Source organism: Macadamia integrifolia, chromosome 3 (assembly GCF_013358625.1).
Source record: "Macadamia integrifolia cultivar HAES 741 chromosome 3, SCU_Mint_v3, whole genome shotgun sequence".
In the NCBI taxonomy this organism is placed as follows: Eukaryota; Viridiplantae; Streptophyta; class Magnoliopsida; order Proteales; family Proteaceae; genus Macadamia; species Macadamia integrifolia.
Window position 1 is genome coordinate 36,888,873 of NC_056559.1, and position 25,704 is coordinate 36,914,576.

At 42.3% G+C, this 25,704-nt stretch overlaps 1 protein-coding gene across 1 annotated transcript; it reads left to right on the forward strand.

Moving 5' to 3' along the window:
- Nucleotides 1-11,907: 11,907 nt before the first annotated feature.
- LOC122073894 (PH, RCC1 and FYVE domains-containing protein 1-like) lies at nt 11,908-25,591 on the forward strand. Its single transcript, XM_042638584.1, has 9 exons — nt 11,908-12,449; nt 15,178-15,264; nt 16,537-16,626; nt 16,775-16,861; nt 16,990-17,109; nt 20,545-22,659; nt 22,765-22,911; nt 24,387-24,931; nt 25,176-25,591. Exons 1-9 carry the CDS (start codon nt 12,402-12,404, stop codon nt 25,336-25,338), a joined length of 3,402 nt encoding a protein of 1,133 aa, XP_042494518.1. The 5' UTR covers nt 11,908-12,401; the 3' UTR covers nt 25,339-25,591.
- Nucleotides 25,592-25,704: the final 113 nt, after the last annotated feature.

The window sequence follows — 25,704 nt, forward strand, 5'->3', positions numbered from 1 at the left end:
TACTCCCAAACAGAGTCCTTTTTTTTTATTTTCTCGAACTCAAGGGGAAGCTCAGTTTTCAAGGACTAAATACCTAGGGAGTAATAGCATCGGGTGTCTTATCACTCTCTCTCCCTTCCCTTCGGAAATAAGCCACATGCCTCTCATATATGAGTTGTTAATTATAGATAGACTGGCGACATGCCTAATCTTCTCCTAAACTTCTTTTATAGAATTTTCCTTCTTCTCTATCTCTTTACATGAAAACAAAAAGAACCTTTACTAAGTGCGGAGGGCGCCGAGAGTGTTGACTGTCACTAGCAGTTGTGAGGTATATTGTCCCTTGGTCTTGATTTAGAAGATATATATTAGAATGGAGCCCACATAATATAATGTCTAAATTGTAAAGCAAGAACCATAACGATTCTTTACACATGGATCTTTATGTACAAGTCATGTATATGAATTCTTTATCTTGGGAGTCCTTGTGCACATGTATTTATCATGTAGCAGCATCACGTAAGCATGATTTACAGACTTATTTTATTCAAGATTTAGATTTCTAATTATACAAAGAAAAGATGCTTAATATATGGCAAGCTGTATGAATATAGGTCTGGCTTCCAAATTTGGTGAAATGGACAATCAAAATGTTTTTTTGTTCATTTAACAATTATAATTAGGGTTGATTATCCATGGTGAAGAAAGAAGGAATTCCCTCACAATGGTTATCGCATGGTTGGATTGATCATAGGAAATAATAGGTGTTTTTTTTTTTTTTTTTTTTTTTTTTTTTTTTTTTTTTTTTTTAAACTACAATAGAAGGTAGACATTAATTAATGATGGGGCAAGAGTCCAATCGTTTGGTCAAATCACTAGTAAAAAGCAAAAGCTTAATCCTTATAATTATCACGGTAAACCTTAATTTATTTTATAAATAATGATCAACCATATGGTTGTAGCCTTGGTGGCATGGAATTTTCACATAGACAATTCAAAGGGTGCTTGGCTATCCAACAATTGAATTGGTCCATTCAACCTTTTTCTAGAATGGGAAAAAAAAAAAGAATTGATCCATTCAACCCTCTACATGGTAGAAATAAACTATCCATGTGCAAATGACTCTCTTTTTGTAATATAATCATCTTTAAAACCTGTTGTCTATTGCTTTATTTGAAATTTGAATGGCAAAGAAAGGGGTTTTGCTAGTTTGATGGTCATATTTGAATATTCCACATGAGATGGTACAAGTGGAAAACTTGTAAAATGAACTTTGACAGACAAAAAGATTTCGACTAAGTTTCCCTAAGGTCCAAGTGAATGGATGGGGTCCATTGCAACTATAGCTAATAGAAAGGAGAGAGGTGAGAAAGAGATGAGGGTCACATCTTGGCCATTCAATTGTTCAGCCACTAAGGAAGAAAAACTTTATCAATAAGATTTCGTCTCTTGCAAAGAACGGAAGATTAGCCCACTTTCCTGACAATGATTGTTTGTTTAGTATTCATATAAGGTTCCATAAAACTCTAAACTAGAGAAAATTTGATGTTTATTGTATGCATACGTGTTTCCTTCACCCAATGAGCAAAAAATCTATTTTTCACAATTAACGTGATCATGTGACTGGACTTTTGAATCATCATGACATTTCTAACTCTCATAGGTATTGATGAAGCCAAAAATACCCATCCCTATTACAACATAATGCAATAGTTTTGATATGGATAAACGTGAATGTTCCTTCTAAACCCATAATGCAGAGAAACTTGGACATTCTTTTGTGCTCATTTATTATTATTTTATTTTGAAGGGAGAGGGGGGAGGATGAGAGGATGCGAATATTTCCTCAAAGTCACAGACCCTTATAAGTTTAATTTATAAAATGAGACTTGTATGTATATAATAGGCTCAATATGAGTACCCATCTTATGGTTTTCTAGTGTAGACAAAATTAAAAACAAAAGTTCAATATATAGTATCTTCTATATTGTTAACCAAACAAATCAATTTCATCGACTTGATACCAATGACCAATGACAAACAAATGCTTTAATTAAATGATGTGATACTCATCGGAGTGATCCCTTACCTAGATCGTTTGTACTTACCACTAAAAACAATTAAACTAATTAATAAGATGTAATTTAATTTGCATTGGTTCCACTAACAACTTGACTTGTGCTTAGATTTTATTTGCTTCTTTGGACTTAATTTGGAACTATGCATCAACATGTAGCGAAGGCAAGGAGAATCTTGTAGGGCATACAGTGGACATGTGAGCAGGGATGTTCTCAAGTAGAGATACTGACTAGCGACTAATAATGATAGATGGTGCGGTATATAACTGACAATATAATCTTCTTTTGTCCTTCTTAGTAGGGCAAGGATTGGGCACTTGGGTAAACAGTATCTTTGCTGCAAGCTAGCAACATGCATTAATGGAGAATCCAAGATGAGAGGGGTAGAGGAGTCTTTTTCGAAGAGAGAGAGTTAGACACATGGTTGGTCAGTCCAATGGTGTGCCTTTCACTTTCTTAATATTTAAAGTATTTAAAAAAAAAATTGATGCAAATATCTAAAAAACTAATAAGGCCAAATACTGATGGTGTCACCACTCACGACTTATTAGTGACAACTGATTTTGTCACATTGCAACAAGACTTATTTCGGTAAAGGATCCATGTAATAGAGGTTTACACATCAATCTCACCAAGTCAAGTATTAAAAACCCTAAATCAAGCATAGATTATTATTATTTTGGGTAAATCAAACATAAAAATCGGTAGCATTATTTGTGAGGATTTGCCTCTCTCATTAAGTCAAGTATTAAAAAACCTAAATTAAGCATAAATATATATATATATATATATATATTTTTTTTTTTTAATCATGCATAGAACTCATTAGCAATTTTTGTAAGGATATGACTCTCTTATTTGAATGAGAAAGGTACTTTAGACTTGCTCAAATAAGGAGCAAGAGTTAATAATAATAACATTCACTATTCTATAATTTCAATCCTATCATCAAATAACTTTGGGTGATGAAAAACTTTCTCCTCTTTGTAATTTTATCATTTTAAATTCTTTTTAAAGACAAATTTCATTACTTTATTTTTTAGTTAAAACTAAGGATTTAAAATTGGAATCATTACCAGATTGCTCTTTATCAATACTAAATCGGATTTGATCATAATTAATCCCAAAAACCCTAGAATCAATTACTCCAAAATAGTAAACTTAATTGTTGCTGCCGAAAATCGGTATGAACTGATCCTGCACAAATACAGAAGGCAGAGGCCCATATGTTTATCCGGGGTTAGTCCTCCGACGCCCAAGTTAGAGATCGGCCGCATAGCTTTTCACAAGGATAATGGTGAGGGTTTTTTTGCATACCTTTCTTCTTCTGCTCGGGCCCTCTCTTATAGTCCTTAAGGTTTAGGGTTTCTCTTTTCATTGGAGGAGTCCTCCTCGGGTCCGCCTCCTTTCCTCTTCGAGTCCTACTCGGATACGTCTTATCCCCTTCATGGAGAATATTCTCTCCACGTGGTTGACGTGGTCAGACTCCTTGCAAACTCTAACAGGTGAGCGACACGTGTCCTCTCCTTAGATACCACGTGTTCTTACCCTACTGGGCAATCAATTTGGCAGTATCAGTAGCCCTCTTACTCTCACCAGGAGGCTCTTCCTGTGGGAGTAACCAAGTTTTTCTTCATTTTTTTTTCGTTCATGCGTCCCTTCGGCCTTATTCCTTCGGCTTCGACCTTAGTTTTGCTTGAAACTGAGACCTTCGATCAGGTCAGCTCGGCCTTAGCCTGAGCTCCCAACCGAGGTAGGGACCTTTGGTCAGGTCAGCTCGGCCTCGGCCTGAGCTCCCAACTGAGGTTAAGACCTTCGGTCAGGTCAGCTTGCCCTCGGCCTGAGCTCCCAACTGAGGTAGGGACCTTCGGTCAGGTCCGCTCGGCCTTGGCCTGAGCTCCCAACCGAGGTTAAGACCTTCGGTCAGGTCAGCTCGCCCTCGACCTAAGCTCCCAACCGAGGTAGGGACCTTCGGTCAGGTCCGCTCGGCATTGGCCTGAGCTCCCAACCGAGGTTGTGACCTTCGATCAGGTTCGCTAGGCTTTGGCCTGAGCCCCCAACCGAGGTGAGGACCTTCGGTTAGGTCTGCTCTGCCTTGGCCTAAGCTCCCAACCGAGGTAGGGTCCTTCGATCAGGTCAGATCGGCCTCGTCCTGAGCTCCCAACCGAGGTTGTGACCTTGGGTCAGGTCTGCTTGGCCTTGGCCTGAGCCCCCAACCGAGGTGATGACCTTCGATCAGGTCCGCTCGGCTTTGGCCTGAGCCCCAACCGAGGTGAGGACCTTCGGTAAGGTCCGCTCTGCCTTGGCCTGAGCTCCCAATCGAGGTTGTGACCTTCGGTCAGGTCCGCTCGGCTTTGGCCTGAGCCCCCAACCGAGGTGAGAACCTTCGGTCAGGTCCACTCGACTTTGGCCTAAGCCCCCAACTGTGGTAGGGACCTTCGGTCAGGTCCGCTCGGCCTTGGCCCGAGCTCCCAACCGAGGTGAGGACCTTCGGTCAGGTCAGCTCGGCCTCAGCCTGAGCTCCCAACCGAGGTAGAGACCTTCAGTTAGGTCCACTCGGCCTTGGCCTGAGCTCCCAACTAAGGTTGTGACCTTCGGTCAGGTCTGCTAGGCTTTGGCCTGAGCCCCCAACCGAGGTGAGGACCTTCGGTCAGGTCTGCTCTGCCTTGGCCTAAGCTCCCAACCGAGGTAGGGTCCTTCGATCAGGTCAGATCGGCCTTAGCCTGAGCTCCCAACCGAGGTTGTGACCTTGGGTCAGGTCTGCTTGGCCTTGGCCTGAGCCCCCAACCGAGGTGAGGACCTTCGGTAAGGTCCGCTCTGCCTTGGCCTAAGCTCCCAATCAAGGTTGTGACCTTCGATCAGGTCCGCTCGGCTTTGGCCTGAGCCCCCAACCGAGGTGAGAACCTTCGGTCAGGTCCACTCGGCCTTGGCCTAAGCCCCCAACCGTGGTAGGGACCTTCGGTCAGGTCCACTCGGCCTTGGCCTGAGCTCCCAACCGAGGTGAGGACCTTCAATCAAGTCCGCTCGGCCTTAGCCTGAGTTCCCAATCGAGGTGAGGACCTTCAGTCAGGTCCGCTCAGCTTTGATTTGAGCCCCCAACTGAGGTAGGGACCTTCGGTCAGGTCCGCTCTACCTTGGCCTGAGCTCCCAACCGAGGTGAAGACCTTCGGTCAGGTCCGCTCGGCCTTTTCCTGAGTTCCCAACTGAGGTGAAAACCTTCGATCAGGTCCGCTCGGCCTTGGCCTGAGCTCCCCATCGAGGTTGTGACCTTCGGTCAGGTCCGCTCGGCCTTGGCCTGAGCTCCCAATCGAGGTTCTGACCTTCGGTCAGGTCGCTCGGCTTTGGCCTGAGCCCCCAACCGAGGTGAGGACCTTCGGTCAGGTCCCCCCCGCTTTGGCCTGAGCCCCTAACTGAGGTAGGGACCTTGGGTCAGGTCCGCTTGGCCTTGGCCTGAGCTCCCAACCGAGGTGAGGACCTTTGGTCAAGTCTGCTTTGGCGCAGATCTCGAGGGGTGGTAATTGGTGACATGACGGTGCCATTAATGCTCGAGCAGTCGTACCATTTTTCTTCTATTTATAAAGTGTGGGGGTCCATTTGTGGGCCACTTTTGTTTTTCCCTCGGAGAGCCTTCCTTCGGTCTAGGTGTTCATTTTCCTTTAGCGCTTCGTCTTCACCAAAAGTAAGTACGATGCCTTCTTCATCCGGGTACAGTCCCTCGTCCTCCGAGAGGACAATGTCTCACCATAGGTATCGGAGTCCAGGGGGTCTGAGGGATGTCCTCGGACTCTTCCCCCGATTCACCCTCTTCTTGCAACTCATCGTCAGCGGCCTCACTGTCTGGGTCCGAGGGTGGCTCAAACGGTGAGGGATTCAGGGAGAGGGTGCTTGAATCCCGAGCCCAGACCCAGGACCCCCTCGAGGTGGAGGCCCTGCACATCGTTTCCACCATGGATGAGCTAGAGCTGGGGGAGCTGAGGGCCTCCTTCAGTATCTCGGATGCTTTTGAGGTTCGGCTACCAAAACCGACCGATTGAGGCAGCTATCGGAACTCTGAAGAGTTGTGCCTATATAAGGAGGTGTTTAAGGCTGGCCTTCGGCTTTCCTTCCATCCTTTCTTTGCCCGGGTGTTTCGGCACTACGGGATTTGTCCGACCCAGCTAACGCCGAACGAATGGTGGCAGATGCTTAGCTTCGTCATCCTTTTCTCTAGGCGCCAGAGGCCTCTCTCCCTCCCTCTCTTCGTCAACTGCTTCCTTCTTCAGGCCTGTAAGGGGCTTTCGGGCTAGTACTACTTCAGCCCTTGGAAAGACCTTCGGCTGCTGAACGGTCCAACGTCGATCCACGGGTGGAAGGAGAAAATCTTCTTCGTGAGGTCGTCCGAGGGGGTGCCCTTGCGCACCGTCTGGGATATCCCCGATCTGAGGACGGTGAACTTCGCCCCTGCCCTTCTTGGGACAGACGCGGAGTCGATGACGATGGTGATGTTGTTTTATGGTTGTCCTTGTTGGTAACTCGGCCACGTGAAGGTGATGACGTGGCCAGTTTGGGTGACGTGGATGAAAATGATGATATGGCAGTGTCCAGTGTCATCGATGAGATAACAGAGCATCTTGGTATGCATGGAGTGGTTTAATACATCATTAATAGGTGGTGCGGGTTTTTTGGTCAAAACTGGCAAAATTGGCCTATTTACGATCGAGGGCATTTTTGGTAGTGAAAATGATATTTTTGGAAGATCGGTTCTTCATGAAAAAGATAGATTGTAATTTACCTAGTCCAGTGCATTTGATTTCGTCACATTCTGATACCGTATGAAGAAGTTACGGCATTTGTGATAGTCGAGGGCAGTTTCGGCATTTAAGATTAATTTTTTAAAGGAAGCGTTCTACATGTAACAATACGACAAAAATACAATCTTTCCAACGGTTCTAATTTCATTGCATTCTGATTCCGTATGAGAAAGATACGTCATTGGAAAGGTGTAGGGGCGTTTTGGTCTTTTTACATGGATGATTCAGATGATTGAGTCTTCTGAAAAGTCGTAGAGCATCCAGTTACAATTCTAACGCACTTCGTTTCATCTCGATCGGATATCGTATGAAAAAGTTATAAGTGTTTCCGTAAAGTCGATTCGAAAATCCAAACCGAAAATCCATCAGTTGCTCTCGGTGTTGGGTGGATTTTTCGGAATTTATTTTTGAAATTCGAGGGGCTTTTGTGTAATTTAAAGATTTTGAAGGTCTGAGTTGCAAGGGGTCTTTAAGCACTGAAACATATAGAGGCAGGGGCTTGATTGTAATAAAGAGGAGTAAATGGATGTGAAATGGATGGTCAAGATTCGACCACGTAGGTTTGATGCCCATCCAAAGGCTGCTGAGATTTTGGTGTGATATGGACGAGATAGATGCTTGCGCGTGGGATTTGATTGGTTAGATGCATAATTCTTGATGCACTGGCGCTACACTATATCAAGGTATGTTATTGTGTTTCGCGCGTGTACAGAAGGTATAAAAAGGATTTCGATCTTAATGATCTCATGAAATCTGATTAAAGCCATCATGGAAGATTCGGATCCAACGGTCAATATGCATTTTCACTTTTGTGAGTGGGAGACAAGCTCCCTTAAAATCCGGAAAAGCAACCAATCATAGATCGACAACACTTCTGACGATGTCAGCGCCTACGTCATGATGACGTCATCGAGATTCAAATCTAACGGTTTGGATCTATTGTCCGTTGGTTTAATCGGACGGCTTGGATTATAAAATCTTTTATATGAGATCTACGGTCAGATTTCGCCCCTGTTGCGCGCGCCGCCGGTGTAGCCTACACCACCCCTAGGAAGATTCCATTTCAGGCTATCTCATTGCTCCAACTTCAAAAGGTCATATCTCCCTCATTTTAAGTCGGATTTGAGTGATTCAAGTTGGAGATTCTTCATCTCTCCGAGCTCTACACATCAAAGGGAAGAAATCAGGCAGAGGAGTTGCTAAGGTGGTCAGAAAAACGAGTTGAAGCTCATAGAAGGCTAAGAGTTTGAATGAAAGACTTCCATCCTCTTGCACTTCATCCATAGCCCCCATTAGAGGCTTAGGAAGCTGCTGGAAACCAAGGTAGCAAGTTCTATTGGTTGTTGCCAAGAGAAAAGAAAAGAAAATAGAAGAGAAGAGAAGAAGAGGGAAATAGAGAAGAAGTTTTTTCCTTTCTTTGTATGTGTGTGAATATGAATGTGAATGCCATTGTTACTCCATGAAAGTAAAGACAAGGAGAAAAGAAAGAAGAAGAAGAAGAAGAAGAAGAAGAAGAAGAACCTAGAATTTGGTTCTTCAGAGTTGCTTCAAGAAACCCAAGTGCCAACCGGGGTTGAAGCATTGGCGGCACCGAGACAACGTGATTGTGGTCCGCATCAAGTGGAGATCAACATTATTGCATCTCCGACGGTTACTCCTTGCCAAGGTAACCTCACTTTTGCCAAATTTCCATTATTATAAATCATTGTAGGCAAGATGTTTGATAAAATGCCTAAGTGATAGTTGTAGTCTATTTGGGAGAAATTTGCATGTATAAGTGCTTCACTATAGGGCATTGTTATAAGCCCAACTTTATTTTATTGGTGTTCAGTGGGTGCTGGACACAGGGGCTATGTGTTCCTTGGTAGGTACAACTACCTAAACCTATTTGCCGTGGGTGCGGCCTCTCAGATCATTCTGAGAAAACTAGGGTGAAAACCTAGCCATTGTATGTCATTGGTGGAAACTGGGAATGTGTTCCCTTGGCTGTGGGTGCAGTCATAATTAGTATTGAGTAAATACTGAGCCCGACAGTGGGCATTACTCCGTGCATGTAGGTAACTGGCCGAAGCACGTATTTCTTGTGTTGTGGATGTGTATGCTCGTATTTGTATTGTGGATTGGAGTGCTTGGTTGCAGAATGGGTGTGTACATCTGGTAGACCTGACCACTTGGTGGTGCAGTGTGGATGTGCATACGACTGTGTATGTATGTGACAGTGATTATTGTGTGAGGTTTATGAGACAGCTCTGGGCAGCAATACAGGTTATGTGAGTAAGTTTCATGCAACAGTAAGAATGGTCAGTAGTATACATAGCAGCTCTGGGCAGCATCAATAGACTGTGCTATTGAAGTGTAAATAGTGATTGCCACATCAGGGGTACAGTTGGAAAGTGAAAAAATATTTGGCACACTGATTCACCCCCCCTCTCAGTGTCAATCGGGACCCAACAGGTGAAGCGTCAAGACACCTGCCCTCTAGTTGAGTCCGACGCCATTTTGTTCAGATTCGGGCTTAACCCGGGTGAGTCTTAGGCCAGCCCAAGTTTATTTGCCTCAGGTACTTGTATTTTATACTAACTCCCTTCGTCTTCATGCAGTGCAAATCTCCAGGGCCGAGGCTAGGGCTACAGCTGCGGAGAGGCAAGTCTAGATAAGGGAGGCCAGGGCACGGGATGCGCAGCAACAGCAGAGGCTGAAGAGGAAAAGGAAGAAGAAGGGTCCTCCCTCCTCCGAAGCTCCAGGGCTGAAGGTCCCAATACCGAAGTGGTCCAGGCCCTCGCTGCTCCGGGCCATAGCTTGTCTGCCCGTGACTCTTCCCCCGTGGCAGACTTCAGAAGCCCGAGGGCTGGGAATGTTAGGGTCGAGGTTGGCTTCGTCCCTCGGTGGTCGGTTAAAGAAGACGACACCCTATCCGTCGATCGTGTCACTCATGAGCTGGTATTGAAGGGCAGCCTCCCCCGAGATGCCGCCGAAGCACAACGACAAGGGATGACAACCATGGTAACTAGTGCCTACATCTTCATGGCAGGGGTAAGCTTCGGTCTTCCAAACCTTGATTTATGATCATTGCAACGTACTAACCATCAGTGTCTTATGCAGGCCCAAAACCAAGTGGGTCAGCTGGCGATCCGGGCCGAAGCCATGGCTCGAGACCTCGAGGCTTCCTAACGCGAAAAGTCAATCCTGGAGAATGAGCGTTCGGTTCTCCTCGAGAAGGTGGAGCACCTGGAAGCGGACCTTCTTCGTACTTACCAGGAATGCGATTAGGAGCTTGCGGAGCTGAAGGCGCAAATAACGGCAAGGGTTCAGGAGGCCGAGACCCGAGGGGCCGAGAAGTATAGGGCCTCTGAGGGTTTTCGGGAGGAGGTCAAATGCGTCATCGCCCCTGGGTTCACAATGGGTGCTACTGAGGTCCGAGACTGGGTCCTCGAGCACTAGCCAGAGGTCTCTTTCGAGGACAATGGGCTCATCTTCGAAGAAGAGTGTGTTGAGGCAGCCCCAATAGCCACCGAGGTTGCTGACGCCGACAGCGAAGGCTGTAGCGAGGAAGGTGAGGTTCAACTGCAACGTGAGGTGCCTTTGACTCATGGTCACGATGGCTCCGATGGGGAGACCCTCCACCATGTCGACGAAGAGGCTGTGAACTCGACAGACGCCCCCTGAAACCACCCTGCACCCTACCACAGCCATTGGGCTCTCTTTTTTTATTATGTGAGCCTTCGGGCTATCCTCTCTTTTCGTGTAATCTCGGCCTTCGGGCCTTTTTAATGAATGAATATTTTCCTTTCTTCGGATACTTCTGCCTTCTGTATTTGTGCAGAATCAGCTCATACGGATTTTCGACAGCAACATTAATCAAGAGAATTAAGGTTTAAAAAAAAAAAAAAGGAAATAATGATCTTGATCAATCCCCATAATTATGATCCAGATCGTATTAGAATCGGAGCCTTCGAATCTGTGTTTTAAAGACCTTTTAATGTTTTTCCGTACAAGTAACAAATGAGCCGAACGGCTAAAATTGAGACCGCCTCGGCCGATGATTCCGATCCTATCCACACGATCCGGACTCATTCTTGAAACCCTGAATAAGGCAGGTTTAGTTTGGGACTTTGGAGTCAATTTACCGGACCACCTGGACCACCCGTGTTTCGTGATGCAATACAATTGTCACTATCAGACGCTACATATATCATGATTCGTGACCCCAAACAGAGACTGCCTCGGCCAGCACAGGACAAATTTTGTGCGATAGTAACATCGCTATTCATGCTCTGAAATGTATCTGACGGTTGAGATGATTCCGCCTCGATTTCCTGGGACCCACCGCTCCCATATCGCCGTCATGGCGCGAACCGAGAGAGGAAAGGGGTAGGTAAGTAGCCTAATAGGTTAGTAGGTTAGGGGCCCCCTACCCCAAATCTGGCTCGCCAATCCATACATTCCTTTATTTTGAAGGGTACTTTTGTAATTTCGTGATTCGCTTTCAACCTTTATCCCCAATATAATATCATTAAAATCAACGTCACCTTTCCTCAATTTCTGAAAAAGTACCGATACGATCCGATACTTTCAGTCCAACTTGATTAGAGGTGTCAACCGGTGGGTCTGGCCGGTTTTGATCTGATCTAATCAGTTCTATCAATTTAAGCCCCTATACACTATTACTCGGATCGTTTTGTTAATTGTGTCTCATAGGCTAGGTATACACATGTTTCTATTCAATTAAAATTAATTTTAAAAGATTATTTAAAATTAATCCAGACAATTATTGATGTTGATCGGATCGGTTTAGGTGCCCATTGGGCCACAACCAAGCACTGTGAATGCTTGAAAAAAATCAATCTAGGTCTAAGACTGGACCATTTACTAACCCATCAGATTTTCAGGATTTACCGGTTGGTTCTAATCGGGCTTACTACCCAGATTCCGAAACGTTCCAAAAATGAACCGGGACGGTGGGACATTGGTTCATAAGGAAAAAAAAGGAAAACTGTCCTTTTTTTATGGAATTTTGTTCTCACTTATCAGGCGATTTCATGCTTTTTTTCTCTATCTTTGACTCGTACTTTACATTACACGGACGCCATTTCGAAGTTAAATCCGATTCTCTCTGCGTCAGAGATTTGCAAGTCGGCGGGGGGCCTCCGGTTTCTTATCGTAATTCCTACCGAAAACCGCTCACCCTGCAACTGTGACGACTCCTCTACCTTGTCGGAAAGCCGCTTTTCTCCACTCCATTCTGCTTCTACAGGGTGATGATCGACTTCAAACACTGATTTCAGCCATTTTCAACTTCTGTAGTGGTTCTCTACGCAGTGAAGCGAGCAAAGAAAAACGTTGGCAGATCTGGAAACCTGTGTAGCTCTAGGGCTTATGCAGGTTTCCGTTGGTCTTCTTCAGCTTGTCTTTCTTTTTTTGGGGTGGAGGGGGTAGACGAGAGGGCTTCTTTAGCTGAATATTGATGGTAGTTCACGGAAGAGACCGTCATCTATGATTACTGCAACTCTTCAACGATCGATGGGGTGGTGTTTCCGGAAGTTTCTCACATGGAATGGCAGATCTTGTTAGCTATGGGAATGCCGAACGAGACGTTGAGCAGGTTAGTGTTATGAAATTTTTCTTAACCTTCGCCATAAATATCGGAACCTTTTAAGGTAAAATTTTGTGATTTTGTTTCCATTTTCAATTTCTTCCGGGAAGTTTCTTTTTTGGATCTCGGATTTTGATTTACATGATTTAAAATTTGTGAAAAATTTGATGATATAATGTGAAATTCTGAGGCTGCGGGCAAGAGATGTATCGGAGACAATATGAATTCTTGTTGACCTTGGAATATCTTCTTGACTTGAAGGAGTGATGTGTTGTTCATCAATGTTGATTTTCCGCAACGAGTATCTAGCTCCGTGGCGCCTGGACTGTAAAGGAAAGGGTCCTGATATATTGAATCGTTCTCCAGTCCTCCTCAAACAGTGTGAGTCATGAAAATAGCTCCACATGTGGAGCAAAGTTCGGGCATAAAACAGAATTTGGTTACTGAGAAATATGTGGGAATTACCAGTTGGGGGAGGGGGCAGTGCCAAAAGATGAGAGGTCCGATGCTAAAATGTTCTTTAAAATCATCACTTAGATTGCCAAGCTCATTAGGTCAACAGATAAAGAATAGGTTATCAGCTACATTGTTAATGCAGATAGTATTACTGAATATCCTTGCGGCATTTTTGCTTTTCTTGTCCCAACTAGTTATCACATCTGTAAGTTAATTTCCATATCATGAAGATTCCCATAGAAGAGGCATTCTGTTTTTGGCATTTGGATCCACAACATTATTGTCTTCTGTGGCCTTTATGATACATGGACCCCATGGCTTACCTTCCTAATAATAGAGTTCATATTTTCTTTCTCCTCAATTGTGTACATGACGTTCACACAGAGGGATTAAAGATCCGGTGTGTATATCTCTTTCTCTGAAAGGACTCTGGATGAGCTTCTCTGTTAGTAAACGTCAATAGTAGCAATAATCTAGCTGGATGAGTTTTATGGCTTAAAAAAAGTGCAGGAGTTGGGGGCATTCTTTAAAATCCAGGGAAGACTAAGAAAGCACTAAGACAAAGCATGTATATGGAAGTCTGAAAATGATGTTGAATTATGCATCAGAGTAAATGATTTTCCAGGCATTCATATAGACCAAGTCAGATTCCCTCCAGTTGCCAAATATGTGAATTGGAAGTTAGAAGGCCATTTAACTGCTTTAGAATTCAGAGAAGGGAACAGGGTGGCCAGTCATCAGGGAAACCCTGAGCTGGTATATTCCAGTCTTGGATATTATCTGGTTATAATTGACATGCTCTTCTTTTATGGGTTGGTTATAAAATCCTATTTGTTCTGTCCAACCCTGAAAATTTTTCGTGTTCCTGAATCTTGTGAACTTCTTTACTTCATCTATTAGAAAAAAGGGTCCTACAAGGCTTTGTTTCTTGGAGTCTTCTGTTCTCCCTAAAGTACCCATGCTGACAGAAAAGCGCACTGTTACAGGAATGGGATCTGTGTGAGATCCTCTTTACATTGGTCTGGTATTGATCTGTGTAGGATCCTTCTGACAGAACTAGAACATGGCTATATTCTTTTCTTTCCAAGAAAAAAAGGGGGCAGCATTTCTGTTGCTGCAGCAGGAGAATAAAAATGCAAAGAAGAAGCTGCTGGGGGGGGGTGTGGAGGAGGAGGTTAAGGAGGAGATATGTGGAGAATCCCTATCTGTCATTGCCCTATTGGTCCTCTTCAATGGGCATCTACACATAGCAAGCCAAGCCCCAAGTTTTGAGGCTTTTGCAAATTTAAAAGTATTATGTTTCATATTTAAGAACTTGTAGTTTAAAACATTTCTATAAATCCGAACCCACGTTACCCACTTTTTACCTCATCTCCTTATATGTTATGTTTTTTACATTTATAACTTCATATGAAAATATCGTCTTTTTATATCTTCAACTCAATATGGGTTCTCGAGACTAGCAATCTAGAGTCGCTAGTGTAGGGAGGAATCTCTTCATTGGCGGTGATGTTTTGCAGTTTGGAATGCTGTTGTTGCCAATCCAATCATTGGGATAGATAGCACCAATGTGATTCTTTATATTTATTAGATTTCATGGTCAATTAGTTAAAGTTACTTGATCATGGTTAGAAAAAGGAGTGGAACTTCAAAGATTAATATTTGGTACATATATTTCTGCCACATGGAAGAGTGATGTGGCAAATCCAACCATTGGATCCAGAGAATGGTATTGATAGGCCCCACATGAAAGATTCACTTATATACCCTCCCATGTCATGGCATACGTTCCCATGTATGTTCATGCACCCTCTTAGTAGTACTAGATTTTTCAATGGTTTGTTTCTACGTGGCCAATATATTTTGAGCTGAAATCAACACATGAGAATGAAACCTTGGGGTCTTACTGTCCTCAAAATTTCAATCACATAATGGGTGCTTGTCAAGGAGATTCCATCCGACACAGCTGTTTGGGAAAACTAGGTCCCTTGGTTTTGCCCATAGTCCTTATCTGTGGATGTTGTGCGATAAACAATTAATGCTGATTTTTTACAGTTTTGTGGATGTTGTGCATTTCTAGGTAAACAATAATTGCTGATTTATCGGTTATCAAGGATGCACTATTAAAGATATGTGTTATTTTTGCTCCAATTTAATGTAGGAAACATAGATTTTGTATCTGTCTAGTCATATGTTGCATTACCATTTTCTCCTTTTACCATGCTAAAGTGCCATGTATCTTAATTTTTCGTTTGAATGGATTATATTATACCTCTTGCAGGCATTAATTGCTCTGAAGAAAGGTGCTCAATTGCTCAAGTATGGTCGCAAAGGGAAGCCTAAGTTTTGCCCATTCAGACTTTCTAATGTATGTCTGGTGGCTGGCATATTTTCTGTAATTGTATTAGTTTTTTTTTTTTTTTGGGTCATAAATGGATATACTAGATCTTATGCTAAGGTCCTGTTTATTTGGTTGCAAATGCAAATTTATGTGTCTTTTTGGCTGTTTGGGTCATATACTTATTTCATGATGGTGCAGATTTTTGTATGAGCAGGACAACTTGACTTTATATCAATCTGTCCTATTTATATCCATGAAATGTTTGATTCAATTGTAAATTGTTATATTTGTTATTAGAACTTTTTGTATAAAAGCTTGATATATTGGTGACCTCTCTTATCCATATTTCAACATGTTTGATATTAAGAGTTGGATTTTAGATTGGTTATCTATTTGAAAGGCAAGTTTAGAACTGCAGTTGGTATTCTACTTTTGGTAGCAAACTCCAATTGCTTGTCACCAGGCTTGGTTGAGTTGAGCTGAGCTGAACTGTGATGGCTTTTAGATGGCTTTTCTAGTGGTTTGCTCAACCATAATGGAGCATTAATTCATCTCAAACAAGCAACAACAGTTCTACTCCGTCATGGATTGATATGAGGCAGTATTTTGGTTGCTACTCATTTGTTTAGTTCTAAGGATGGTTCACTTCCTAGTACTTCCATCCATGCCACTTTGGAAGGTCTGTAAATCCTAAATTCCACGGAATCCACAATTGAAGTTGATTTAATGACTTATGCAACCTTCGGATGCGTTATTGTTATTTTTCCTTTTTTTTTTTGGGTGGGGAGGTGGGGTGGGTGGGGTGGCATGGGCCGCATGGCTATAAAGAACTTGCTGTCTTCTTCACGAGAAAATCTTATAGATTTCTTGTCCAAGTTTTTGTGCCGAATGGGCTACAAGTCTAATGTAGGAGTAGATTATAACAAACTAGCCCCCACTGTTTATAACCTCAAACAAGACAAATAGAACTAGGAAACAAAGAAATAAGACCCTCAAATAAACCCCCAAGAATACAATACCAATGTAGGAGTAAAACCAACCCAAAACCCAACCCGATAGGAAAGAGAAAGGCCTGTTATAGAGCTGGGGAGAGAGAGGTGCGGCCAAGTCTGTAGGACTCCAATCGAACTTATTTTAAATTTTATATAAATGTATTCAAGTGTTTGTTTTCGAGGATTTATCACTGTTATCACATGTTTTGAGGAACCAGATTGTTAAATCTATGTGCATGCAGAAGAGTTCCGCTATGTAAACAATTTACTATTTATTTATTATTGTTCTCACATCTAAAATTTACAGGATGAGTCATCCTTGATCTGGCTCTCGAGTGGTGAAGAAAGAACATTGAAGTTAGCTTCTATCTCAAAAATAATCCCTGGACAAAGAACTGTGAGATTTTGTGCTCTTCTAATTTGATATCTTTCCTAATTCTCTATTGCAACATTTATTTAAGCTGTGCCGTTAGGTGTTTTATTCTATGTTGCCACTTATATTTTGGTAATTAATATTGTTTATTTTTTTGGTTGTAATGTGACAGTCTGTCTTCCAACGGTATTTGCGCCCTGACAAGGATTACTTGTCTTTTTCTCTTGTGTACAACAGTGGAAAACATTCCCTTGATCTGGTTAGCATGACCACTAAATTTCAGTTTGCAACTATTGATTGGTGTCTCCTTAGTTTCCCTTTAGCTGTCATTTTGAATTTTCTTTTTGGTAGATAATTATCGTAAGTCTTTATGTTTGTCATTTTCAGATTTGTAAGGACAAAGCTCAGGTAGACTTGTGGATTACTGGCCTCAAGGCATTGATATCTTCTGGTCAATGTGGACGTTCGAAAATTGATGGATGGACTGATGAAGGACTTTACTTTGATGTAATTCTACTTGTCTTGAATTCTGACCCCCCCCCCCACACACACACGCACACAAAAAAAAAATGGTGGGGAAGTAATTTCTCTTGCAAACATAAAATACTGCTTGCTTTTCGCTTCCTGATCATCGTGGGGGCCTAGCTTTTGAGATTTTTGCATACCAGTTGTAGAACAATTTATTTAAAGGAAGTGTCAGTGGTGCTCAACTTACTTGCTGTTCTTGTACATTGAGTAGTGTTTTTTATGCTGGCCTTCTGTATTATGAAAACCAAGATAATAATAGGTTTTAGAGTCCACAACAAAACGGTTCAAAACAAGCCCAAGAAGATACAAAAGGATTGAGGTCCCACAAGGCAGCTTATGTCCTTTGTTGATGGCACCTTGTGTACAACTGGAATTCGATGCTTACCCTGTTGTTACAGATTAGCACCAACTGTGTTCTATTGTAGTATTAAAGAAGGGAAAGATACAATAAGGGTGTCCTGATTACAGTAAGGACCCAGTAAGAGCCCATTGCCTTCCTCTGGCTCGGTATAACAAAAAGGTTTGCCTGGTATACATAAAGGATCCCCCAACCTTGACCCAAGTAGAGTAGAGTAATTCTCCATGTTCGTGTTTCTAATGAGACCTAGCCAACCACAGTTATCAAATCTTCCTCGACCATCAAATATGGATGTAGAGATCATTGACCTTCTTGGGCCAGAGGGAAAGCTCTCAACCCAACCAAGGCTGAATTTCTGTTACTATTGCCACTGATTTCCCTTTTAGATAGGGCCAGAATATGCGATGATTCCATCACCACTGCTCCAGCACTTATCATTCTCTCCTTGATAGGAGGGAGCTAACTGGGGGGACCTGTTATTTTTTTTCTAGTGCCTCAAAAAAGTCCAACTGAAGCTCATTGAGGTGTATATTTCTCGAGTCCAATCCATAATCCTGATGATGATCTTGTCATCAGTTTGAGTAATGTTATTAGAAAACCTAATAGAGGAGGTGTGGGATCCTTTACCCTGAGGAACTTGGTGGCAGGCGAATACAGCCACTGACAAAGCAGAGGTTTGCTGGAGTCCCACACCTTTGCTTGGGTAGTAACTCTTGACAGATTCTGATATCTCAAACAAAGAGGGTTACAAATGAGAAACATAAGAGAGATTTTAAAGATGGTGATTTCTTAGAAGGGTGTTACCCATTGTTGGTACCACTTATGCGAGGTCCTGGGAGGGGTGAATTTTGAGACAGTCCTAACCTTTGGCATTTTTTGGCCCCAAGTGGCCACTATCAAGACTCGAACCTATGAATTTGCCCAGGCAGTCCCAAACTGTTACCGTTACTCCAAGATGGCCCCTTAACGATGGCGATTTCTCAGTTGGTAATTTTTTTCAGGTGGTTGGTATTTCTCCCTGATGTTATTCAGTATTCACAGTTCCGTTTAGATCTTACAGAAATTTCTGTTGCTTATTTGGAGGAAGAAAGGAGACAATTTTTTGTTATTTGCAAGACAGAATGAAGTGCAGCAACATAAAGGATTGATTGGAGATCTCATAATGATACAAAATTAGGAATCACATTAGGCTTCTCAGAGATTCAGGACAATGTATTTTTAGGTACATGGGTGACTTGGGGTATTTTGTTATGTGATTAGATTTGGATATTTTAGACTCAGAGACACATCAAACTCTGCCAGTGCTTTTGCATTGCATTTCTTTACTCCCAATTGGTTAAAGTGAGGCCGTGTCAGTTTTGCAAATGGCATCATAAAAACCAATAGCCAAACCTTGTATACATTAGAGGAGCCAGACCATTAGATAGAAAGTTACTTTGGAGAAGTAGTGAGAAGGGATATTGACGGGTTTGTGCTGCAAACAAATGACTTTAAATAGGGTTGATCAGTAGAACTCGTTTTGTTGAGTACAGTTAAGGGGATTTGCAAGGAATAGAGTTTGCACCTTTAGGGTTTCTGTATTTGCAATCTCTAAGTGGGATATGGGTTATTCAAGGGTTCATAAGATATGATTTGTGTTTTTTTAATATGTTGGGGCTTTAAGTTGAAGGAATTCAGGGTTCTGGTCATAGTAGTTTGGCATTTGAAAGGATCAAATACTCGAATGCTTGCATTTTTCATTTCTTTTTTTTAATTTATTATTTTTCTAATGGACGGGGGGGATGGGGGGAGCTGCAGTTAATAAATCAGAATTAAGATAACAAAGGAGGGCTTCTATCCTTTTGAAGTACGAGCAGTCACAGCAAGGATCCCTTGAGGCATGGATGCAACACCAGCACCAGAAGGAACTCACAGTTCACACTGATGCAAGTTACCTTTGGTGGAGGGTCTCCTCAATAGGAACTTCTAGCTTGCAGATAAGGAAGGCTACACCCACTGCCTGAAAGAGCTTTTTTCCCCCTTTTATGATTGGCATAAAAAATGGAAACAAATTCTACCTGCTTACACCTGTCTAGGTTTATAATACCTTTTGATACTAAAACTTGACTTGTAGATCTTGCACTTGGAAAGAGTAGCACATGGACAACATGATGACTCTAAAGGAATAACAAGTCTCCACAAGACTTTTTCTGTAGAGTATAATGGTAAATCTTCTCATGTCCAGAGGCATAGGTTGAAGCAGATGAACATTTGGAGTCTTACAGTGAGGAATCTGTTTTTCAGTAAAGACTGAATACAACAAAAGGAGTCCTACTATCTTGAAATTCAAGAAACAGCCTGGTCAGGACTCATTCTTAGTTGGCCAATTAATCAGGGTTCTGTGATCAGTGTAAAAAGTGTCAACCCATTGAGTTCTAACTACTAGCAAAGTCGATGCAAAATCATATTTTCTTGGTTTCCGCTGCTGTTCATGTATTTCCATATGTGCATATGATGCACACATACACGCAAGCACACACACATACACCCACAATCACATACATGGGAGGCACTGGATCTTGGTTTCTTATGTTCCCATCTGCCTCAAATAACAGAGATGAGATTGTGAACTTTGATATGTTGAATACTTAATATATTGTATGCAAAGTAATGTAAGAAGAATCAGATCTTTAGCTCTTTCTTTTGGAGGGTGTGGTCTGCCAATGGGTTGGCAGATGAGTTAGCTACAGACCAGGGTGATTATGCACCCGATGTATTTAGGGCCTTGCCTGTTGTGCGATACTGATTTTGTATTTTTCATCTGCTAGACCTGTTACTGTATTATATGTTGCTCATTTTTTGTGTCTAAGAATAAGAAGAAAGAGAATTTGTCTCCTGTTTTAAGAAAAAGAAGGACAAATTGTCTTTTATTAGGCAGTTGAGCTTCCTTTTCTTTTCTCTGGCCTATGAGAAGAAAAACTTTGTTCTGCACACTGATGCTTTGTTCATTGCCTATCTCTAGCATCTGTCTTCTTGCACGTCATGCTGATGCATGGGTTCATGATATTTTGTTTCAGGGTGGCAGAGACTTGACATCTAGCAGTCCAAGTGACAGTTCTGTTAGTTTCATGCAAGATTTTAGCTCTCCGGAAGCTTCGGTCGATTGCAACACAAATATTTTTCCCAGGAGTTATCCTACTCCAGAGAGTTCTGTGCATTCTGAAATGTCACATCTAGCATTGGACCGTACAAATATGCAAGTAAAAGGATCTGGTTCAGATGCTTTTCGGGTTAGTGTTTCAAGTGCTCCTAGTACTTCTAGTCATGGTTCTGCACAGGATGATTGTGATGCTATAGGTGATGTATACATATGGGGTGAGATTATGTGTGATAGTGTAAAGGTTGGGGCTGATAAAAATGCTCTTCCTTTGAGCACAAGAGCTGATGTGCTTCTTCCTAGGCCATTAGAGTCTAATTTAGTTTTGGATGTTCATCATATAGCCTGTGGGGTTAGGCATGCTGCACTTGTTACAAGGCAAGGAGAAGTTTTTACATGGGGTGAAGAATCTGGTGGGCGGCTTGGCCATGGAGTTGGGAAAGATGTTATGCAACCTCGTCTGGTGGAATCTTTAGCGTTCTGCAGTGTTGATTTTGTTGTCTGTGGAGAGTTCCATACTTGTGCTGTTACCATGGCAGGTGAACTTTATACTTGGGGAGATGGCACCCATAATGCTGGGCTTCTTGGTCATGGTACTGATGTGAGTCACTGGATACCCAAGAGAATAGCAGGTCCTCTGGAAGGACTTCAGATTGCTTCAGTTACCTGTGGTCCGTGGCATACAGCCTTGATAACATCAACAGGTCAGCTGTTCACATTTGGCGATGGGACATTTGGTGTCTTGGGCCATGGCAACAAAGAAAGTGTTGCCTATCCAAGAGAAGTTGAATCTCTGATGGGATTGAAAACAATTGCTGTTGCTTGTGGTGTGTGGCATACTGCTGCCGTGGTGGAAGTCATTGTGACCCAATCTAGTGCTAGCGTTTCGTCGGGTAAATTGTTTACTTGGGGTGATGGGGACAAAAATCGTCTTGGTCATGGAGACAAGGAGCCACGACTGAAACCCACTTGTGTGCCTTCTCTTATTGATTACAATTTTCATAAACTTGCTTGTGGGCATAGTCTAACAATTGGCTTGACTACATCGGGACATGTTTTTACCATGGGAAGTACAGTTTATGGCCAGCTTGGGAATCCCAATGCTGATGGGAAACTTCCTTGCTTGGTAGAAGATAAGCTTGCAGGTGAATCTGTTGAAGAGGTTGCTTGTGGTGCATACCACGTAGCAGTGCTGACATCAAAGAATGAGGTTTACACATGGGGAAAGGGAGCTAATGGGAGATTGGGACATGGGGACATTGAAGACCGGAAAATACCAACATTGGTAGAAGCTTTAAAGGATAGACATGTTAAATACATGGCTTGTGGTTCAAACTTCACTGCAGCGATTTGTCTTCACAAATGGGTATCTGGGGCTGAGCAGTTTCAGTGCTCAGCATGTAGACAGGCATTTGGATTTACTCGAAAGAGGCACAATTGCTATAACTGTGGGCTTGTACACTGCCATGCTTGTAGCTCCAGAAAAGCTTTAAGAGCAGCCCTGGCTCCTAATCCTGGCAAGCTTCATCGTGTGTGTGATTCCTGTTTTGCCAAACTGAACAAAGTGTCAGAAGCAAGTAATAGCAATAACAGGAGAAATGTGGTACCCCGACTTTCAGGTGAAAATAAAGACAGGTTAGATAAGGCTGATTTAAGATTATCCAAGTCTTCGACACCCACTAATCTGGATTTGATTAAGCAACTAGATAGCAAAGCAGCCAAACAGGGAAAGAAGGCAGACACATTCTCACTTGTTAGATCTTCCCAAGCACTCTCTTTGTCACAATTAAAAGACATAGCTTTGGTAAGTGCAGTAGACATGCGTCGGGTAGTTCCCAAACCAGTTCTGACATCTGTAGGTCAGTCTGGATCTAGCTCTAGGGCAGTTTCACCATTCTCAAGGAAACCCAGCCCACCACGTTCTGCAACACCTGTTCCTACAATGTCGGGCCTTTCTTTCTCTAAAAGCATCACAGATAGTCTGAAGAAAACAAATGAACTCCTGAATCAAGAAGTACAGAAGCTGCGGGCACAGGTACATTCTCCTTCGGAATATTATTCAGTTCCTCTACCTGTTTTCCTTGGGTAAATGTCATATGTATACTGAACTTATTGTTTCGTTTTCATGGACCTGATTTAGGTTGATAGCCTAAGACAGCGATGTGAACTTCAAGAATTTGAGTTGAAGAAATCAGCAAAGAGAGCCCAAGAAGCTATTACTGTGGCTGCCGAAGAATCCGCTAAGTCTAAAGCTGCAAAAGAAGTTATAAAATCCTTGACTGCTCAGGTAATTTTCCTATTTAGACATGTTCTTTTTTCAGTTGTTGACCTTGAACAGGATCCATTGGTGACCATTTTCCAGAACTACGCTTTGTACCAGGTGCATGTAATTTCTCTTTTTTTGTTTAATGTGGAAACTTTTACTTTGGATTCGAACATGTCATGATGAAGCTGATAGTTTAGTAGTTTCATTGGCCAATCTGAAGGGTGGGATTTATGATGACAAGCATTACACATTGGTATTTGTTAGTGTATACATTGACGGTGCCCTTCCCTATTAGTTTGAGATTTTATGTGAAACGGTAGCAAGCATGGTATCAGAGCAAGGAAGTCGAATATTTGACTCTTGGGAAGTGCATCGGAAGAGTTTTTCCCGACATTTCTTCTCCCTTGGTGCCATGCAAAAGAATTGCCGTGTGAGCTCCATGTGCAAGGACGTGCACATGCAGGGGAGTGTTAACATATACATTGACGTTGCTCTTCTCTTTGTATGGCAGTGCAAACACTTGTAAATATAGGGAGAACAGGAATCATGAGAAGCTGCTGCTTTAAATCTTCATATTCTGGTCTGATACTTGCTAGTAACTGAAATATTTGATCTTGTTCTTCACTCTGCAAATAGATTTCAACTTTTTCAGCAGGAGGATGATATTGTTGTAGTTCATCCCATTTCTTTAACAAACTGCTTTAATGTTCAGTAAAGAGCTGACTTGGAGTTTCTTCAGCATGAGCAATTTCTTAATCATAGTTCCAGGTTTCGGTTTCGAGCTTGGGTTCGGCCAGGCTCAAAACCGAAATTTTGGTCAAAATCTGGATGGACATTTTCTCTAGCGAGTTTCAATAGTGGATTTCAGGGTCCAAATGGCCAAATTAGATTTGAAAGTTGTAGGAAACTCTATTTTAGGCCCTTTAAACATAGTGGAATCCTTAGATTTTAAAAAATCACATCCAAAATGGTAGTTTGACTTCGGACACTAAGTTGGTAGTGTACAACAACAACAAAGCCTTATCCCAACTTGAGAGACTGATTATGTGGTTCGGCAGTGTCCTATTCCACGGAAAAGTCCCCATGAAAATTTTCATGCTTTGGGATTACCAATATGCACTATAATACTATATTATACAAATTTGTGCATCATAGTTTCCATACACATGGGCTTCATTGGGAAATTCCATTCATCTTACAGCTGTGCCATACCACCTTTCTAATTTTAGTTGATTTGGTGAATCAATCTTAAACAGGTTCAGTTGGGGGATAAATTAATCTAGTTATGAAATTCTGTTTTGTTCAATTTCAAGAATATTTAGGACACTTCAACCACGGTATTAAATTGCTTTGAACCTTTTGATTTTTCATTTCCATGTTTTATGTTGTACTTTTAATGTACTCTCCTCTCGCTGTGTGAAAAGGTTGTTGTGAATTGAGTATATCTGCAAGTGGTTGCCATGTTTGTATTGATTATCGCTTACAATGCTGTCCAGCTCAAGGGTATGGCTGAGAGACTGCCACCTGGTGCCTATGAGACTGAAAGCCTGAAGACATATGTACCAAATGGCGTGGAACCAAATGGGATTTTTCACCCTGGAACAATTGGAGAAGTTCAATTTAGATCTGATGCAACCAATGGCGCTCAATTGGCTACTCCTACAGGAATTGACTCTACCACTCTTACTGCCACTCCAGGGCAGACCTATTTAACAAGACATGCTCCTGGAACCGATGAAGCTAATGAGTACCTACAAAACCAGGGTAGTCTCACCTCCAAGATAGTGAATAACCATGCGGATATGGGACTTCGAAATGGAAATGGGGGAGTATATGCTGATATTATTAGGGCTGAGGCTGCTGGTGGCAAGGAAAACATGTCTTTTCAAAATGGTGAGAATGGTATGAAATCAAGGAGTCCTGCCCCAGGCAATGGTCATCAAATCGAGGCTGAATGGATTGAGCAGTATGAACCCGGTGTATATATAACCCTTGTGGCCCTCCGGGATGGAACTCGAGATCTCAAGCGAGTGCGCTTCAGGTACTTTGCTGCTCTCTCTCTCTCTCTCTCTCTGATATGGTCCCAAGAGCATTTTAGACAATGTAAACATCCTTCCTGGACATAGCATCATGACAGAAGTTTAGGGGGCATATGGTTCGAATAGCATTTAGACAAGGTAATCATCCTTCCTGGACATAGCGTCATGACAGAAGTTTAGGGGGGCATTAGAGTAGGGCTATTGATTGGCTTATGATCAATTTTAATATTGGAAATGCATTTACAGCCGGAGAAGATTTGGAGAACATCAAGCCGAAACTTGGTGGTCAGCGAACCGTGATAAGGTGTATGAGAAATATAATGTTAGAGGCTCAGACAAGTCGTCAGTGGTTTCCAGTCAGTCATCTCTGAAACCTGAGGAAGCCATGTCACCTTCTTCTCAACCTTAGCAGCGAGAAAGTAACTTTGCCTTCAAAACATTTTGGATCCAAGAATGTGATTGTTTTGAAGGCTATGGAGGAAGTCCCTGTTCAACTGGAAGGGATGGCTTTTATTTTTTTGCCCCCTTAATTTATATCTTTGTTCAATTTTATTTTCTGGGTATCTGCCCCTTATCCTACCTATTGTATTGTGATGTATATAAAAAAAATATCATCAATTTGTGCGATAATATGGGCAGTAAAAGGAAAGTTTTTCTCTTTATGTTACTTGCTCATGGCCTATACTTCGGATTTCTGCCACTTCCCTCTTTTTGGTCTGTGCCCAGTTCTGCTGGCTTGTTCTTTCCAGTTATAGTTGACTAAGATATCATCTGT

What these genes read in the sequence shown, in the direction of transcription:
- LOC122073894 (XM_042638584.1), top strand. Translation starts at nt 12,402, where the DNA reads ATGGCAGATCTTGTTAGCTATGGGAATGCCGAACGAGACGTTGAGCAG. An exon ending in TAATCCCTGGACAAAGAACT is followed by an intron (nt 16,627 to 16,774) that starts GTGAGATTTTGT and finishes GTAATGTGACAG; the next exon opens with TCTGTCTTCCAACGGTATTT. An exon ending in TACAGAAGCTGCGGGCACAG is followed by an intron (nt 22,660 to 22,764) that starts GTACATTCTCCT and finishes GACCTGATTTAG; the next exon opens with GTTGATAGCCTAAGACAGCG.